This window comes from Pongo pygmaeus, chromosome 16 (assembly GCF_028885625.2).
Source record: "Pongo pygmaeus isolate AG05252 chromosome 16, NHGRI_mPonPyg2-v2.0_pri, whole genome shotgun sequence".
Classification (NCBI taxonomy): domain Eukaryota; kingdom Metazoa; phylum Chordata; class Mammalia; order Primates; family Hominidae; genus Pongo; species Pongo pygmaeus.
Genome location: NC_072389.2, coordinates 83857332 through 83872221, shown reverse-complemented (window position 1 = coordinate 83872221; position 14890 = coordinate 83857332). Strand labels below are relative to the sequence as shown.

General features: G+C 50.0%; 1 protein-coding gene across 10 annotated transcripts; it reads left to right on the top strand.

The window, feature by feature from the left end:
• Window positions 1-14097, top strand: LOC129013984 (golgin subfamily A member 6C-like). Of its 10 annotated transcripts, none has more exons than XM_063652803.1 (19): window positions 1-119; window positions 1879-2032; window positions 3722-3841; window positions 5756-5836; window positions 6692-6730; window positions 7014-7064; window positions 7165-7246; window positions 7343-7449; window positions 8482-8568; window positions 8677-8784; window positions 8977-9064; window positions 9452-9999; window positions 10276-10356; window positions 11671-11746; window positions 12178-12269; window positions 12827-12929; window positions 13012-13115; window positions 13205-13361; window positions 13448-14097. In XM_063652803.1, exons 1-19 carry the CDS (start codon window positions 76-78, stop codon window positions 13642-13644), a joined length of 2319 nt encoding a protein of 772 aa, XP_063508873.1. In that variant the 5' UTR covers window positions 1-75; the 3' UTR covers window positions 13645-14097. The 10 variants fall into 10 exon arrangements, with proteins under 10 accessions (XP_063508873.1, XP_054306809.1, XP_054306811.1 ...); XM_054450834.1 differs by having other exon boundaries at window positions 10276-10389; window positions 12178-12683; XM_054450836.1 differs by having other exon boundaries at window positions 5720-5836; window positions 9479-9999; window positions 10276-10389.
• The last annotated feature ends 793 nt before the right edge of the window (window positions 14098-14890 follow it).

The following is a 14890-nucleotide window of genomic DNA, read 5'->3' as shown; positions in this document are numbered from 1 at the left end:
GGAGTATTCTGATTTAATGCTATTAACTTGGAAGTGTGAAGGTGGAAAGAATTCAAAACTTACATTTCCTGTTGAATGCAATTTGAAAATACAGCCAGTGATTCTACTTTTCTTCTCTAGTAAGTTTGGACATTCCGATCTACTTGGTGTTTTATTATAGAACTGCTAGTGTGCCTGAGACTTACATTGTGAAGACACTTTTTAAAAAACTTGAGAGGTAAGAGGGTGTAAATGGTATTGTATGAGATCAGGCTGGATGAGAACTGACACTTGTAAATATACCTTTTAGGCTGAATCTCTGATTGTCATTTGTTTTCTTATTTAACTCATGAAAATAAAACACATTGGATGGAGGGTGGGAGCAGGAAGGAGATTTATGTCTTTTAATTGCATGTCATTGTTTCATATCAAGACAGAACAAAAGGTATCCCTGGCTTTGACCTACAGAAGGAAACACATTTTTCTACCTGCTGTATGCCAGAGGTTCTTGAACACATGGAGGGATGACTGCAGCACAGATTGCTGAGCCCTACTCCAGAGTTTCTGGTTCACCATGTCCAGGGTGGGGCCTGAGAATTTGCACTTATAAAAAGGTCTCAGGTTCTGCTGGTGCTGCTAGTCCAGAGACTACATTTTTGAGAACCACTCTTGTCTACTAACTGTAAATTGTAGAACTCTAGAACAAAGCTTAGTTTGGTGTAGGAAAAGAAGCTCACAGGTTATGGAGCAAATGATGAAACATTCAACCCTTGATCCCAGCCTAGTGTGGAATTCGGGTAACAAGCAATACACAGTGACATAACACAATTCTTGGTTTTCACGATTGCAAGTCATAGCCAAGTATCAAGTGAGAAATTCAGTTTCATTTGCAAGGCCTAGAGAGGCCAGGTGATTCTAGAAAAATAGGCCTTGTATATGCTTTAAACCAGTAAAGAGCTTTGAGTGCTTATTAAATGGAAAGCTTTGTGTTTTTATTTATTTTTGGCTATTTTTTTTTTGAGATGGAGTCTCAGTCTGTCACCCAGGCTGGAGTGCAGTGGCGTGACCTTGCCTCACTGCAACTTCCGCCTCATGGGTTCAAGTGATTCTCCTGCCTCAGCCTCCCAAGTAGCTGGGATTGCAGGTACCCACCACCACATCTGGCCAGTTTTTGTATTTCGAGTAGAGATGGGGTTTCACTATGTTGGCCAGGCTGACCTAAAGTGATCCACCCACCTAGGCCTCCCAAAGTGCTGGGATTACAGGTGTGAGCCACCACACCCAGCCCAAAAGCTTTGTGTTTTTAAAGATATTAGACATGTTTCTTGTTTTTTAAAAAATCTTAATAATGTAGGAGAATAAGAGAAATGTTTTTTCCAAAACAGAGAAATCATTGTGATTATTTTACCTTATTGGAATGTTGAATAACGTAGTCCACTTCATTCATTAATCGTCAAACATGCTATGGATTTTCCATTTTTATAGGATTTGTGTCTTAACTGGGGTAATACTGGTACTTCTTATACTCCATCTGAAGATGAAAAATATAGGCCAAAGTCACAGACCACGCATAGAAGCTGGATAATGAAGACAGCTCTGGAGGAACATGTAGACACACACACACTGACACACATATATATAAACTATGAACACATGTATTTTTTAAAGTTTATTTCTAACATTTTAAAGCAAAAACCGGCCCTCCCCTCTCCCAGAGTAGGCAGGCCCCGCCCCTCTCCCCAAGAGGGCGGGGACAGCAGTGGCATGCGCAGCTTTCCTTGTGATGTCACAGGTTCCTCTGGACACACTGCTGTCTGGCCACGCCTCCTCTCCCTTGCATCTTTCTCATTGACCAATGGGATTGGAGCATTAAGGCCACACCCCTATTCTGCATTCCAGTGTGGTCCTGGTTACGACTCCTCTGGCTCAGTCACACAGCAGCCTGGCAGGTGACTGGAGGTGTTCGCTGATGTGGCCCCAACCCTACGGCCCTCCCCACCCCATGATGTTAGAAGAAACTCGACAGAACAAATTGGCAGCAGCCAAGAAAAAGGTAAAAAGCCAAGAAAAAGGTCATGGCCCCCCAACCTAGCCGGAGATCCCCTCCGATGACAAGACCACTCCCAGAGTCCATACCACTCCTGAGGCACACCGGGCTGGGTCCCCCTACCCCGGCACCTCTGGGCTCCCCCCACCAAAGTCTTGTCAGTCAGCCCCGCCCCTTCAGCCAGCAGCCCAGCCTCTGCCCTCACCAATCACCCTGGGGTGACTTTGGGTGGGTGACTGCTGGGGCTCCCTGCTCCATATTCAGCCCTCACATCTTGCCGCCCCAAGCCCAACCTCCCTGGGTTCTTTGGGCTCACCTCTCCAAGGACCTGGGTCCCCCAGCCCCAACCCCCCAGCATCGCCAGTCATCCCTGGGTGACTTTGGGCTGGTGACTCCTGGGGTTCCCTGAGCAGACTCTGCTCTCCCCTCCTGTTGACCCAAGCCCAACCTCCCTGGGCTCTCTGGAATGGATGAATCTTCAAGGACCCGGGTGCCAGCCCTACACCTCCCTCCCCCATCGTGGAGCAGCAACTCAGCCATTGCACTGATGTGGTTCCCCCCACCCCCAGGAGGAGTGGAATGTAGTGATGTCACAGTCCCCCTAGGAACTGTCATTACTGCTGCAAGACCGGACTTTGATCTAACAACCCAGTCCCCTAAGCATTCTCACCCCACTTCTGGTACCTCTGGTCACAGCACAAATTTGCAGCTAGAAGGGAAATGGGGACTATGGGACCTAGGAGCAAGAGGTTTCAGGCTGCCTTACTCCCTTCACATAGACATCGACAGTGTGAAAAGCCTACACTTCCCCTGTGAGCTCAAAACGTTGACAGTATCTCTGGGTGGTAATGGGAGAATGGGTTTGGTTTGGTTTTCTCCCAGGCTTCTACTCTCCAGAGAGACTTAAACATTTTTTTCTGAGTTCTCCACCTCATATTCTAATTCTCCATGGTTCTGGGACCAGACTGCCCTTCAGTCAGTGGTCTCTGAAGTGAGATTTGCTCACCTTCTATGGAATAGATCTTGGGAAACTGAACTTGACAGCTTGACTCTTCCTCATATCATCTCAACTTGGAGCACATTGAGTGCCACAGGATGAATGTGGGAGATCTTTCTGAAGCATCAGTTTCCCTTGATTCTCTTGAGAGAGAAAAAACATTAATTTACTTAGGGATGACCCTTACTTAGGTTTCTAAGAGTATACCAGACTTCTCTCTGAAATGAGACTTGGGTTGTCCGCTTTCTGATAAATTCCCAGATTTAACAAAAAAGCTGCCTTCTGCCATGAGCACACATTGATATAAAAGTGTGAGAGATATTGGTGCACTTCCTCACACTAACAGACATGTGAGGATGTATGACTCTAAACCACACAGCGTGTAGTTCCTGCCTATGTAATGTTGACTTTTCTACGTCTGCCTCTGGATTTGGTCGCAGGCAGCTGCTGATTCATGGCAAAACCCCAGAGCTTGGAGTCAGAAGACTGAGTTTAAGTTCCATTATTGCCCCCCCACTTTTTTTTTTAGCCATAATATCCATCCCTGTCAATCACTAAGTGATTGTGAAAACACCTTGTACAGTTGTTGGTGGCATTAAATCAGATGGTGTATAAGAGTATTTTGCAAAAACTGCAAGGAGGGTGTGGCTGTAGGGGCTGGTAGTTCTCATGTGTATTACTACTCTTCTTTCCCACAGCTAAAAGAATATCAGCAGAGGAGCAGCCCTGGTGTTGCAAGAGGAGCGAAGATAAAAAAGAAAAAAACTGGCAGTAGCCCTGAGACAACCACTTCTGGTGGTTGCCATTCACCTGGGGATGTGAGTCTTGGCTGGCCAGGCTCCTGGGGACAGGGGGCACAAGGGTCAGTAGAGGGTAATTGTTGAGATTGCTGGGTACTGGTTAAGAATTCTGGGTTTGAATCCTGCTTCTCCATCTGCTAGGGATCTGATTTATGGCAGGTTGCTTGAGCTCTTTGGGCCTCTCTTTTCACATCTGTAAAATAGGGGTAGTATTCTTTGACTTCCATTTGTGAAGTTTAAATGAGATTCCTTATTATTTTTGTTTTCATGTTAACCGCTAGTATGTGGCCTGCTGTAAACACCCAGGATACCCAGGAAATGGTCATTGCTGTTTGATTTTCCTGATCCCCACTCTCAAGGGGAAGCTGGGCTAATGAGTACAGCCACTTGCCATCAGGCTGTCCCATTAGGAGTCACTGAAGGGGGCCCAGGGTGTGGTGAGGAGAGCCCCAGGCCCTAGGAGGAAGAGAAGCTCTAACTTGCCACCAGCTTGCTGGGTGACCACAGAAAAATCACTTCTTCTGCTGGGCCTCAGTTTCCTCCTCTGTAAGATGATAGTGGATAAGATCAGTGTCTTTCAAACTTGTTTTTTAGCTGGAGTCCCCTTAGTTCAGGTGAACTCTTACTCAGGAGTCTGTTTTTTTTTAACGGAGGTGGAGGTCTGGAGCTCCACCAGATTCATCACCCATGTCCTGGGCCTGAGGAGAGGGGTCCAGTGAGCATATTAAGAGCTGTGTTGGTCAGCTGACTCCACTCTGTGACTGCATCACTCAGGAGACTTTTCCATCTATTTGTTCCTGCCCCTGGCAAGGCAGCAGGTGGCCATTTGGAAGAATGGCACAGGCCATGGTTTTAATCTCCTCTGCTCTTCTTCAGCGTTTCCTTTTCCTGAACCCACATCTTCCTCCTACCCTGACTTTCTTACTTCTCTCTAAGCCACTTCTGTCTTTCTCCCCCTGCCCTTGTTTTTCCCTTGTCACCTCCTGTAGATTCAGGACATTCTGAAGGTGCCGGTGTCCAACCTTAACCACTCCAATGGGGTAGCACTCTCCCATTGGACAAGTGGAAGGTGAGGCAGTGCCAAGACCCCCCTCTGGCTTGCTGTCTCCAGCTGTGCATGGCCCTGAGGCTTCTCTGGCTTGGGGGATACTTGGCCTCTGCCTTGTTTTATGTTGCTGCCATTAACCTTCAGCATGTTTCTGTCTGCTTCTTCACCTGCTTGATTGATGGGGTTTTTCCTTCTCCACATCTTTTATCATCTTGGAAATGGTGACACCTAAAAGTTTAAAAGTAATTTGGGAATAACGTACAGAGCAGGCATGTGGGATTTGGGCTTTTTTTTTTTTTTTTTTGAGACAGAGTCTCATTCTGTCACCCAGACTGGAGTGGAGTGGTGTGATCTCGGCTCACTACAACCTCTGCCTCCTGGGTTCAAGCGATTCTCTCGCCTTAGCCTCCTGAGTAGCTAGGATTACAGGCACCTGCCACCATGCCTGGCTAATCTTTGTATTTTTAGTAGAGATGAGGTTTCACCATGTCAGCCAGGCTGGTCTTGAACTCCTGACCTCAAGTGATCCACTCGCCTCAGCCTCCCAAACTGCTGGAATTACATGTGTGAGCCACTGTGCCTGGCTTCTTGCTGTTTTTATACTTTCTCTATATACATAACTATTTCCCATGTAAGTTCTTTTTTTTAAATTTCTCATTTTTATTACTCCTGCATCATCTGTTACCCTGAAGGATCTGGAAGTAAGAGGCCCTGGGCCGAGGTGCAGTGACTTTGCAGGCCAGCCCTCCAACCTCCTCTCACAGTGGGGGCTGGGTGACCCTCTGCCAGCTGAGACAGCCCACATACACCCCAGCCCTAATGATTGTTCTCTTTACCTCTCCCCACAGTCCTCTTCCAACTCCTCCTCTCTGCATGTGCCTCAGAGCCAGTACCAAGGACTAGCAGTAGCCCTGGAGTCAAGCTCCATGACTATCCATCAACTCAATGAAAACATAGAATCATTGGTAAGAGTCCAGTGGGGTCCCCTGATTCCACACTGCCAATGCTGGGCTTTAGTTTCCCCTTGGGGCCCTGAAGAAAGGGGCTGGGGGACCCTGTTGCCAATGGCAAATGGGGAGCTGGAGGACACAGGCCTCACCGGGAGGGACCCCAGAGCAAGGAGCATGCAGCATGGCTCTTTTGTCGCTGCCCTCTTTGCCAACTCTCTCTTCTCCAGACACCCCTGCTCCAGTCCTTGCCACACATGCCCTGGGGTTGTCACCTCTCAGGGAAGCGCTAGACTGACTGGTTGTCAGAGGCCCTGTATTTCTGCCCTGACTCAGTCCCTAATTTGCTTTGAGTCTGGACAAGCCACCTGTCCTCCTTGGGCTCGTGTTTCTGGAGGAGGTAGAGCATCAAAGGTCCCTGTTAGCTCTGAGAGTCTGAGATTTAAAGGCCCTTAGAATGGAAACCTGAGGGCCAAGGGCTCCTGTCTGTCCTTTTCCATCCTATATCTGCTGTGAAGAACTATAGCTGGCCCATACGTGCTCAGTAAGTTTGTTGAATGAAGGCACCTTTCTAAATCACAAGCTGGCAGAAGGGTGGGCCTTCCTGAGACTCCCTCTCTAGAGGTTTATGTTACTGTCCTTTCAAGAGAATCCAGATTCAGACTTTGAGTTCTGTGGCTGTGGGCAAAAACCAACAAAGACTCAAATCCTCTGTCCTTGGGAGCTTGAGGAGCGTTGGCCAGTTTGTATTGCCATTGGGTCTGAGAATGTTGCCTTTAAAATCCATTCCTGGTCCCTGCCTACCGCTTCCTGGTCTGGGGAATAGAGTTGAGGGGGCCACTCTCAGTCACCTGAATTTGACTCTCCCCACAGAAAGAGCAGAAGAAAGAAGTGGAACATCAGCTGGAAGAAGTAACGTGATTTCTTTGCTCACAACATGACTGCTGGGTTTGGGGGGCACTCAGATGTAGAGGCGCCAATCTCGACTTGCCCACTCCCAGCCTGGGGAAGAAGGCTCACCCCTCAGATTCCACCCCATCCCCACAGGGTCCCTGATAACCTGGTCCCATGGGTGGGCCTGTCCTGGGACATTGGAGGCCCTGTCCTGGGGCATTGGTGGCATTCTGGGGCCATGTCTCTTGCTGTTCCATCTCTGCCTCCCCATTGTAAGAGCTCTGTCTTCCTCTTCCTATAGGCAAAGAAAGCAAACAATGAAATACACAAAGCACAAACGGAGCAGTTGGAGGTGAGTGGGGGTTGGGGAGCTTTATCCCGTCCTCTGGAGAATGTGTCTTTCCTTCTCTTTCAGCATTTGCTTGGCTTTTCTCCCAAACGTTCAATTCCAGACAATCAACATCCTCACACTGGAAAAGGCAGACTTGAAGACCACCCTATACCATACTAAACGTGCTGCCCAACACTTCGAAGGTGGGAAACTGGGCACCCCATCATCCTTCAACCTGGCACTTTGACAGGTCTTTAGGGGGAGTCCTTTGGGCCCCATCTCAACCTCTCTCATTACAGAAGAGTCCAAGGATCTGGCTGGCCGCCTGCAATACTCCTTACAGCGTATTCAAGAATTGGAGCGGGCTCTCTGTGCTGTGTCTACACAGCAGCAGGAAGAGGACAGGGTGAGTCCAACCAGCTGCCCCATCACCTGGCAGCCTGGCTTCCCAGATGGAGGAGTGAGCCTAAAGGTCCCTTCTGCAGGATGGAGTGTCCTGCCCATAAGGCAGCATGCTCATTTCTCACTGCTTTTGTGTAGGGTTGTTAGAGGCAGCCTGGGGCTGAGTCAGCTGCTGTGGGTGAGTTGGGGGGCACTGTTGGGAGTGAGCACTGGATGCAGAGCTCAGAGGCCAAGTGCCTGCCCTGCCCTTTCCTGGCTGTGGCCTTGGCCAAGTCCTAGGTGGGGTATTGGGTAGTTGTTCTGTGAAGGTACAGAAGAGTACCTTTAGTATGTTACCGTTTCTGTAGAGACAGAAACGGGGTGTGTGGTGTGTGTGTGTTTGTGTGTGTGTGTACTATGATAATATACAAAAACATGTCTGCAAGAATTCATAAAAAACTCAGGAGAGAGTAAAGGGTGCCTGGGAGACACCTCCCTTCTGTACCTTCTGAGTTTTGGACTATATGAATGTATCATCCTTTCAAAAAGTGAACAAAAGTTTAATTACCCCCTTCCTATCTGTGCCCCCATCCCCAGCAAGAAAAATGGGCTTAGGGAACAGGATAGACCGGGGTGTTCAAATCCCAGCTCTGTCTAAGTGATCTTAAGCAAGCACTTAACCTGGAACACTCGATGTTTTTCATCTACACAATAGAGGTAATCCTAGTAACTGTCTCACATGGTGTTTGTGAGGATGAAATGGGCTTGTAGCATGGAACCTGGTGAAGCACTCCATGACGGCTCAAACAGTGGTAGCAATAACAGTAATAACAACAGCAATATTATCTGATCTCTCTGGGCCTCTGTTAGCCAGCTGTAAATTTGATCTCTTTCTCTGTCCCTTCCAACTTTACTGAGTTCTTTTAATAACCAGGCCATGGGCTTGGAAATGCCTTGATCTTTACTAACCAAGTTGTATATTGAGCCTAGCCCTAGCCCTTTTAAGGGGCACTGCCTGGGCTCCCCAGATCAAAACTTCTCACTCTTCACCATCCAGTCCTCGAGCTGCAGTGAAGCGGTCCTCAAGCGGCGGTTACAGCAGACCATAAAGGAGCGGGCACTGCTGAACACACATGTGACACAGGTGAGGCTTTGCAGAGGGAGGGATGTGGAAGGAAGATGACCCCAGGTGGCCAGGAGCAGGTGAGGACCAGTGACAGCCCTTCCTAACTTCTGTGCCCATTTCTTGCAGGTGACAGAGTCATTAAAACAAGTCCAGCTACAGAAAGACGAATACGCTGAACACATAAAAGGAGAGAGGGCCCGGTGGCAAGAGAGGATGCGGAAAATGTCGGTGGAGGTGAGATCTGACCCCTCAGCCCCCACCTTAGATAGGTCACTGGATCTTTCTGGGCATCTGTAAAATGGGAATAGTACAGCCAGAGGTGGTCTTGGGTCTGGGCTTTGTGGAGATGGGGGCAGAGAGGGAGATGGTAGCCTGTCCAGCCACCAGCCCCTCTCTCCAGGGCCCTTTCCCCTGTGCTTTGGGCAGGCTCGCACATTGAAGGAAGAGAAGAAGAGTGACATACATCGGATACAGGAGCTGGAGAGGAGCTTGTCTGAACTCCAAAACCAGATGGGTAAGATGGGGCTGGTGTGACCTGGGAGCAGGACTGTCATCAGAGGTCTGTAGGGGTGGCCTAGAATGTCCCAGGGAGGTGGGCGGATGGAAGGGCTTTGAGGCAGAGGGAAAGAGGTCTGTGCCAATAGACGGCAAGTTTTGTCATCTCCATGAGCCTCAGGGTCCCCATCAGCAAAGAGGGAGGAGTGCCCATTTTCAGCCACCCACAGTGCTCTCTATGTGAAAGTGGCTTGGAAATTGGCTACCATCGGGTGCGAGGAATCATTAGCAGTGAGACCAAGTTTGGGAAGCCTGAGAAGAGCTGTGCATCAAGAGGAGGGTTTTTTTTGGTGGTGGGGAGGGGGTGGGGAATCCAGAGGCCCTTATTGTCTGCTTGGTTTCTCAGCTGAGCCCCCATCCCTGGCGCCCCCAGCAGTGACCTCTTTGGTGGAACAGCTACAAGATGAGGCCAAACACCTGAGGCAGGAAGTGGAGGGTCTGGAGGGAAAGCTCCAATCCCAGGTGGAAAACAATCAGGCCTTGAGTCTCTTGAGCAAGGAACAAAAGCAGAGACTCCAGGAGCAGGAGGAGATGCTCCGAGAGCAGAAGGAGTGGAGGGTGTGGGAGCAGAAGAGACTGTGTGAACAAAATGAGACGCTTCAGGAGCAGCAGAAGACGCTAGGGGAGCAGGGTGAGAGGCTGCGAAAGCAGGAGCAGAGGCTACGCAAGCAGGAGGAGAGGCTGCGAAAGGAGGAGGAGAGGCTGCGAAAGCAGGAAAAGAGGCTGTGGGACCAGGAGGAGAGACTGTGGAAGAAGGAGGAGAGGCTACAAAAGCAGGAGGAGAGGCTACAAAAGCAGGAGGAGAGGCTGCGAAAGCAGGAGAGGCTCATGCTCTCCCAGAACCACAAGCTCGACAAGCAGCTGGCTGAGCCACAGTGCAGCTTCAAGGATCTGGTGGGTTGCCCCACCTGGGGAGCCTGCCCTCATCCCTATCCCTCCAGGCCTTTGTTTCCCCACCTGTAAAATGGGGCAGTGTAGCCCTCACATGAAATGGTACTTCTAAAGGCACCTGTGAGCTACAGCTCATCAGGCCCTGCTCTGATGGCTGTGGGGGAGAAGGGATGATTTTTCTATCCTGCCTCCACCCTTCCCGGTGACATGGGAGGCAGACACCAAGTTCTGGTGTCTCCAGCTGCAGTAGATGGAAGCTGATTGCATCTCTCTGTGCAGAACAATGAGAACAAGAGTGCACTGCAATTGCAGCAGCACGTAAAGGAGCTGCAGGAGAAGCTAGACAATGTGAAGAAGATGGTAACCTCCACCCCATCCAAGAAGGGCTGGGAGGTGGGCACCAGCCTCTGGGGAGGGGAGGTGCCAGGCCAAAGGCAGCTCCAGCTGGGGGGCAGGTGACCCCAGGACCCTCCAGGGCAGCCCTATGACTATTTCTTGCTTCCTGCCCTCTGACTTTTAGAGGTGGGTAGCCCTGGGCTCCTCCCAGATCTGGACATCATCATCCTAGCTAGATGCATGGAGCCGCCCAATCATAGGGGAAGAGACAGTGATAAGAGGCTCCTTATCCAGGCATGGTGGTTCGCACCTGTAATCCCAGCACTTTGGGAGGCTGAGGCAGGAGAATCACTTGAGTTCAGGAGTTTGAGACCAGCCTGGCCAACATGGCGAAACCTCACCTCTACTAAAATTACAACAACAACAAAAAATTAGCCAGGCATGGTGGTGCATGCCTGTAATCCCAGCTACTCAGGAGGCTGAGGCACGAGAATCGCTTGAGCCCAGGAGGTGGAGGTTGCAGTGAGCTGAGACTGCACCACTGCACTCCAGCCTGGGCCACAGAGTGACACTGTCTCAAAACAAAACAAAAAAGCCTCCTTAGATTCAAACTGGATTCTGGCCTGGGTTCCACTGGTCACCATTCAACTACTGTTCATCTCTAAGTCTCTGTTTCTTTAACTTCAAAAGGAAGTTAGCATTTTCCTTGCAGAGGTGCTGAGGATTGAATGAGAGAATACATGGAAAGCATTAGGCATATAGCACACTTAGCAGATGGTGGTTGGCTCCCTCTGCTTTTCCACCAGTCTGTGGTCTACAGTTTAAATTGAGGGAAGAAGAACATGAGATTTGAGGCTGGGGAAGGAGGTATGGGGTTCTAGGCAAGGGAGGAAGCCTCTTAGGCCTAGAGAAAGGGACAGGGGTCCTCGGCAGGTGACAGAGCCCCACAGTGCCCTGGCTACCCTGTTAATGGGTCCAGAATCTGGAAGCCAGCCACCACATACCCTCATGCCCAGGGTCTTCCTGCAGGTGGAGCTGAAGAGCCAAGAGTCTCAGAGTCTGCATCAGCAGTGAGATTAGTACCTGGGTCACCTGCAGCAGTAGGTGGCCACCTATCAGCAGCTGACCTCTGAGAAGAAGGCGTTGCACAGGCAGTTACTGCTGCAGACCCAGCTCGTGGACCAGCTGCAGCAGCAGGAAGCTTGGGGCAACGCGGTGGCTGAGATGGCCTGCCAAAAGCTGCAGGAGACCCAGGGGAGGGAGTTGCTGAGGACGGGACCCCGAGGGGGATGACTTGGCAACTTCTGTGCCTTCTCACTCTGTTTTCCATCCCCTTAGGAGCACCTAGAAGCTGCCAGCCAGCAGAACCAACAGCTGGAGACCCAGTTGAGCCTCATGGCTCTCCCTGGAGAAGGTACAGGAGACCACTCAGAGGAAGAGGAGAGAGCCCCAGGAAGAATGGGGGACTGTTAGCATCACAGGACTGAGGGGTTGGAAGAGACCTTTAGAACAGCTGGTCGTTATGCCAACCGGGTGTCTGCACTAAGTTCGGCATCAATATGGTGATCTCCTGGGAGCAGGGGCCACCAGGTTGCCTAAGGATGAGTGAACTGGCCCAGATCAGAAAGGGAGAAGGTCAGAACTTCTGCACTGACCAGTAGTGGGACTGTGCCTGGGCAATATAGCAAGATCTTGGTTCTGAAAAGGAAAAATCAAGAACAGCAGCTCATTCCCCTTTGCGGAAGGGCTGGCTCAGGGTTACACGGTCAGGGTGGGGACAGAGGTGGGCCCACAGTACCTCCCTTGTTGGGTTGTCTGAGGACCCCTCTGGCCACCTCCCCACAGGAGATGGAGCACGACATCTGGACAGTGAGGAGGAGGAGGTGCCTCAGCCCATGCCAAACATCCCAGAAGACCTGGAGAGCCGGGAGGCCACGGTGAGCCTGACTTCCCCTGCCCCGCTTTGCCACCTTCCTCTGTGGTCCCTCCCAGACCCCCTTATGCTCTTGGTTTTCCCGCCTTCTGATTGCTCTGGCCCCTCACCCCTTCCAGGAGCCAGTGGTCAGACACCTTGTCACCTGTGGCCAACAGGTGCACTCTCTGAGGCCCCAAGGGAAGGGGCTGTGCTCCACCTCCCTGCCCCATTTGTTCTGTGTATGCCCCTACAAGAATACTCACCTCTTGCCTTCAAGTGGCATTTTTCAACTCCGCTGGAGCCAGTTCCCAGGAGGAGCAGGCATGGCTATGTGGGCAGCAGAAGTTGTGAAGGCTGTGCTGCCCACACCTGGCTCATCTGGTGGCCTCGGCCTGGAAGGAGCCAGAGGCAGAGGCCTCAGTCCCAGGGACTGGGGGTGAGTTTGTGTGTGGGGAGAGGTACTGGGCCCTGAAGGAGGCCATGGAGAAGGTGAAGGTAAGTCCTGGCATGGGCCAAGAAAAGTGGGGGCGGGGCAGGACAGGTATGTCCCGAGATGTGACCCCATTATTTTGGCTCCAGAGTGGCTTTATGGACCTCCGGAAGGAGAAGGCAGACAGGAAGGAGCAGGTGGAAAAACTAGAGATTGGATTCATCCAGCTCTCTGGAGCGACAGATGGCATGAGTGAGCGGGAGGCCAGGGCATGGCAGGGGGAGCTGCAGGGCCATCGGAGGGGCCCCAGTGTCTGAGCCGTGTCCTCTCGCAGGAGAGTACATCACCGTATATGACAGCCAGGGGGCAGTGCCAAACACACGGCACCAGGAGATGGAGGATGTCATCAGTCTGGCCCAGAACGAGGAGGAAACAAAGGTAGGGTGTGCAACATCTTTGTGGGGGTGGGGGTTGGCATGGGTGCTGGTGCTGGCTCTGGAGTGGCAGCTGAGCACCCCTCCATTCAGGCAAATCTACTGGAGATGCAGGAGCTGATGTGGCCACTTGGGGACGACTACAACGAGGGGCATGACAAATTCCTCACCACTGCCCAGAACCCTCCTGATGAGCCCACTCCAGGGGCCCCAGGCCCCAAGGAACTTGGGGCTGCTGGTGAGCATGATGGTGAGTACAGCCCTCAGGCGGGGTGGGCAGGCAGGAGCAGGGGAGGCTAGCACTGTGCTCAGACCTCCGCCTCCCTCTCTCCAAAGATTTTTATGAGGTGAACCTGGATGACAGTGTGGAGCCTGCACCAGCAGCGACCAGGGAGGGTTCTGCACAGCAGATCGTGCAGCTGCCTCCTGTAAGGCAGGACACCCAGGAGCACCCAGGCTTGCCCAGCAAACCCTGCGTGCCATTCTTTTACCGGGCAGCCGAGAACAGGGAGATAAACATCATCATCATCTAAGAGCTGGTCAAGAAATTTAAAAGAACAACAACACAAAGTTATGGGGTTGGTCTCCTACACAGTTCCTTTACTCCATTTGAATGTTAGAGCCACTCACATTGATTTGTGTTTCTAATTTACAGTTTAAATTTATTTGTAAAAAGTTAAGGGAGAGTGGATCTTTCCCTGATGTTCACTCTGGCATCCTTTAGCATTTTTGTTTTTTAATTTGATAATTGTAGGTCATTAGCATGCATATCAAGTTTGCCCTTAGGTGGTGGGAGTTCAAACACACAAAGACCCACTATCTGCACAAAACTATTCTTGCTTGTTTGGAATAGGCTGCCATGCTTTTTTAATGTTATTGCAGCGTGTATATTCATTACAGAATTCAGATAAAATGTGCTTATGTTCTGCTATTATGTTTGATCGAATCCTAATCACAGTGAGCTCTTCATTAGCTCAATATGTGGTTTGCCCTCAAGTGCGCACTGTTTATTATTTTGTAATATGCCACTGTGAGTACTGACATTTAGAGTTGTTTAAAGGCCAAGAACTGAAAACAGCCTTTCCCCTATTTTTGTGTATTGGAAATGGGAGTAAGAACATTTTGGGGAGCTTTTTAAATCTCACAGAAGAGGAAAGTGGCCTGCTCTGGCAGGTGTGTGCAGGATAGAGTGTTTCATTTGTTCTGGTGCCAAGAATGAGTGCTGTACTATGGTGGTTCCCTTAGGATTTGTATGTGCTCTGGGGTCATGAAGATATTGCATCATGAGCTGCAGCAGTTGTACCCTTTCTCGATGACCTAAAAAGGGATTATTTCTGAGGAATGAAAGGCTCCCATCATTGACTGTGGATGTGGAAAACCTTTTCTAGCTTAGAGCATTTATATCTACAATACATTTTAAAGTCAGAGTTCATGTTACCTGTTTTAATCACATGAGTATATGTCCCAGTACACAAAAGGGCACTGGTTGGCATTCTTCTTAATGTGTTTAGTAAATATCATAAGAAATCCTTTAAGAGTTTAAATGTCCCTGGAAGAGGCATACAGGCTCTAGTCAAGAATGAATTCGAGTGAAGGAAAGCTGTGTGACACTTGGCCTTCCTCTATGTTCATGGAGCTTCTTTGAGGCTAGAAGATTGATTTTTACCATCTAGACCTCTCTGGCTAATACCTATTCTTCAACCACATTGGTTACTCTGACATAGGAATTTACTTCTTTTCTTTGAATGGAAAACACTTTAAAAATAATAACAACCATTA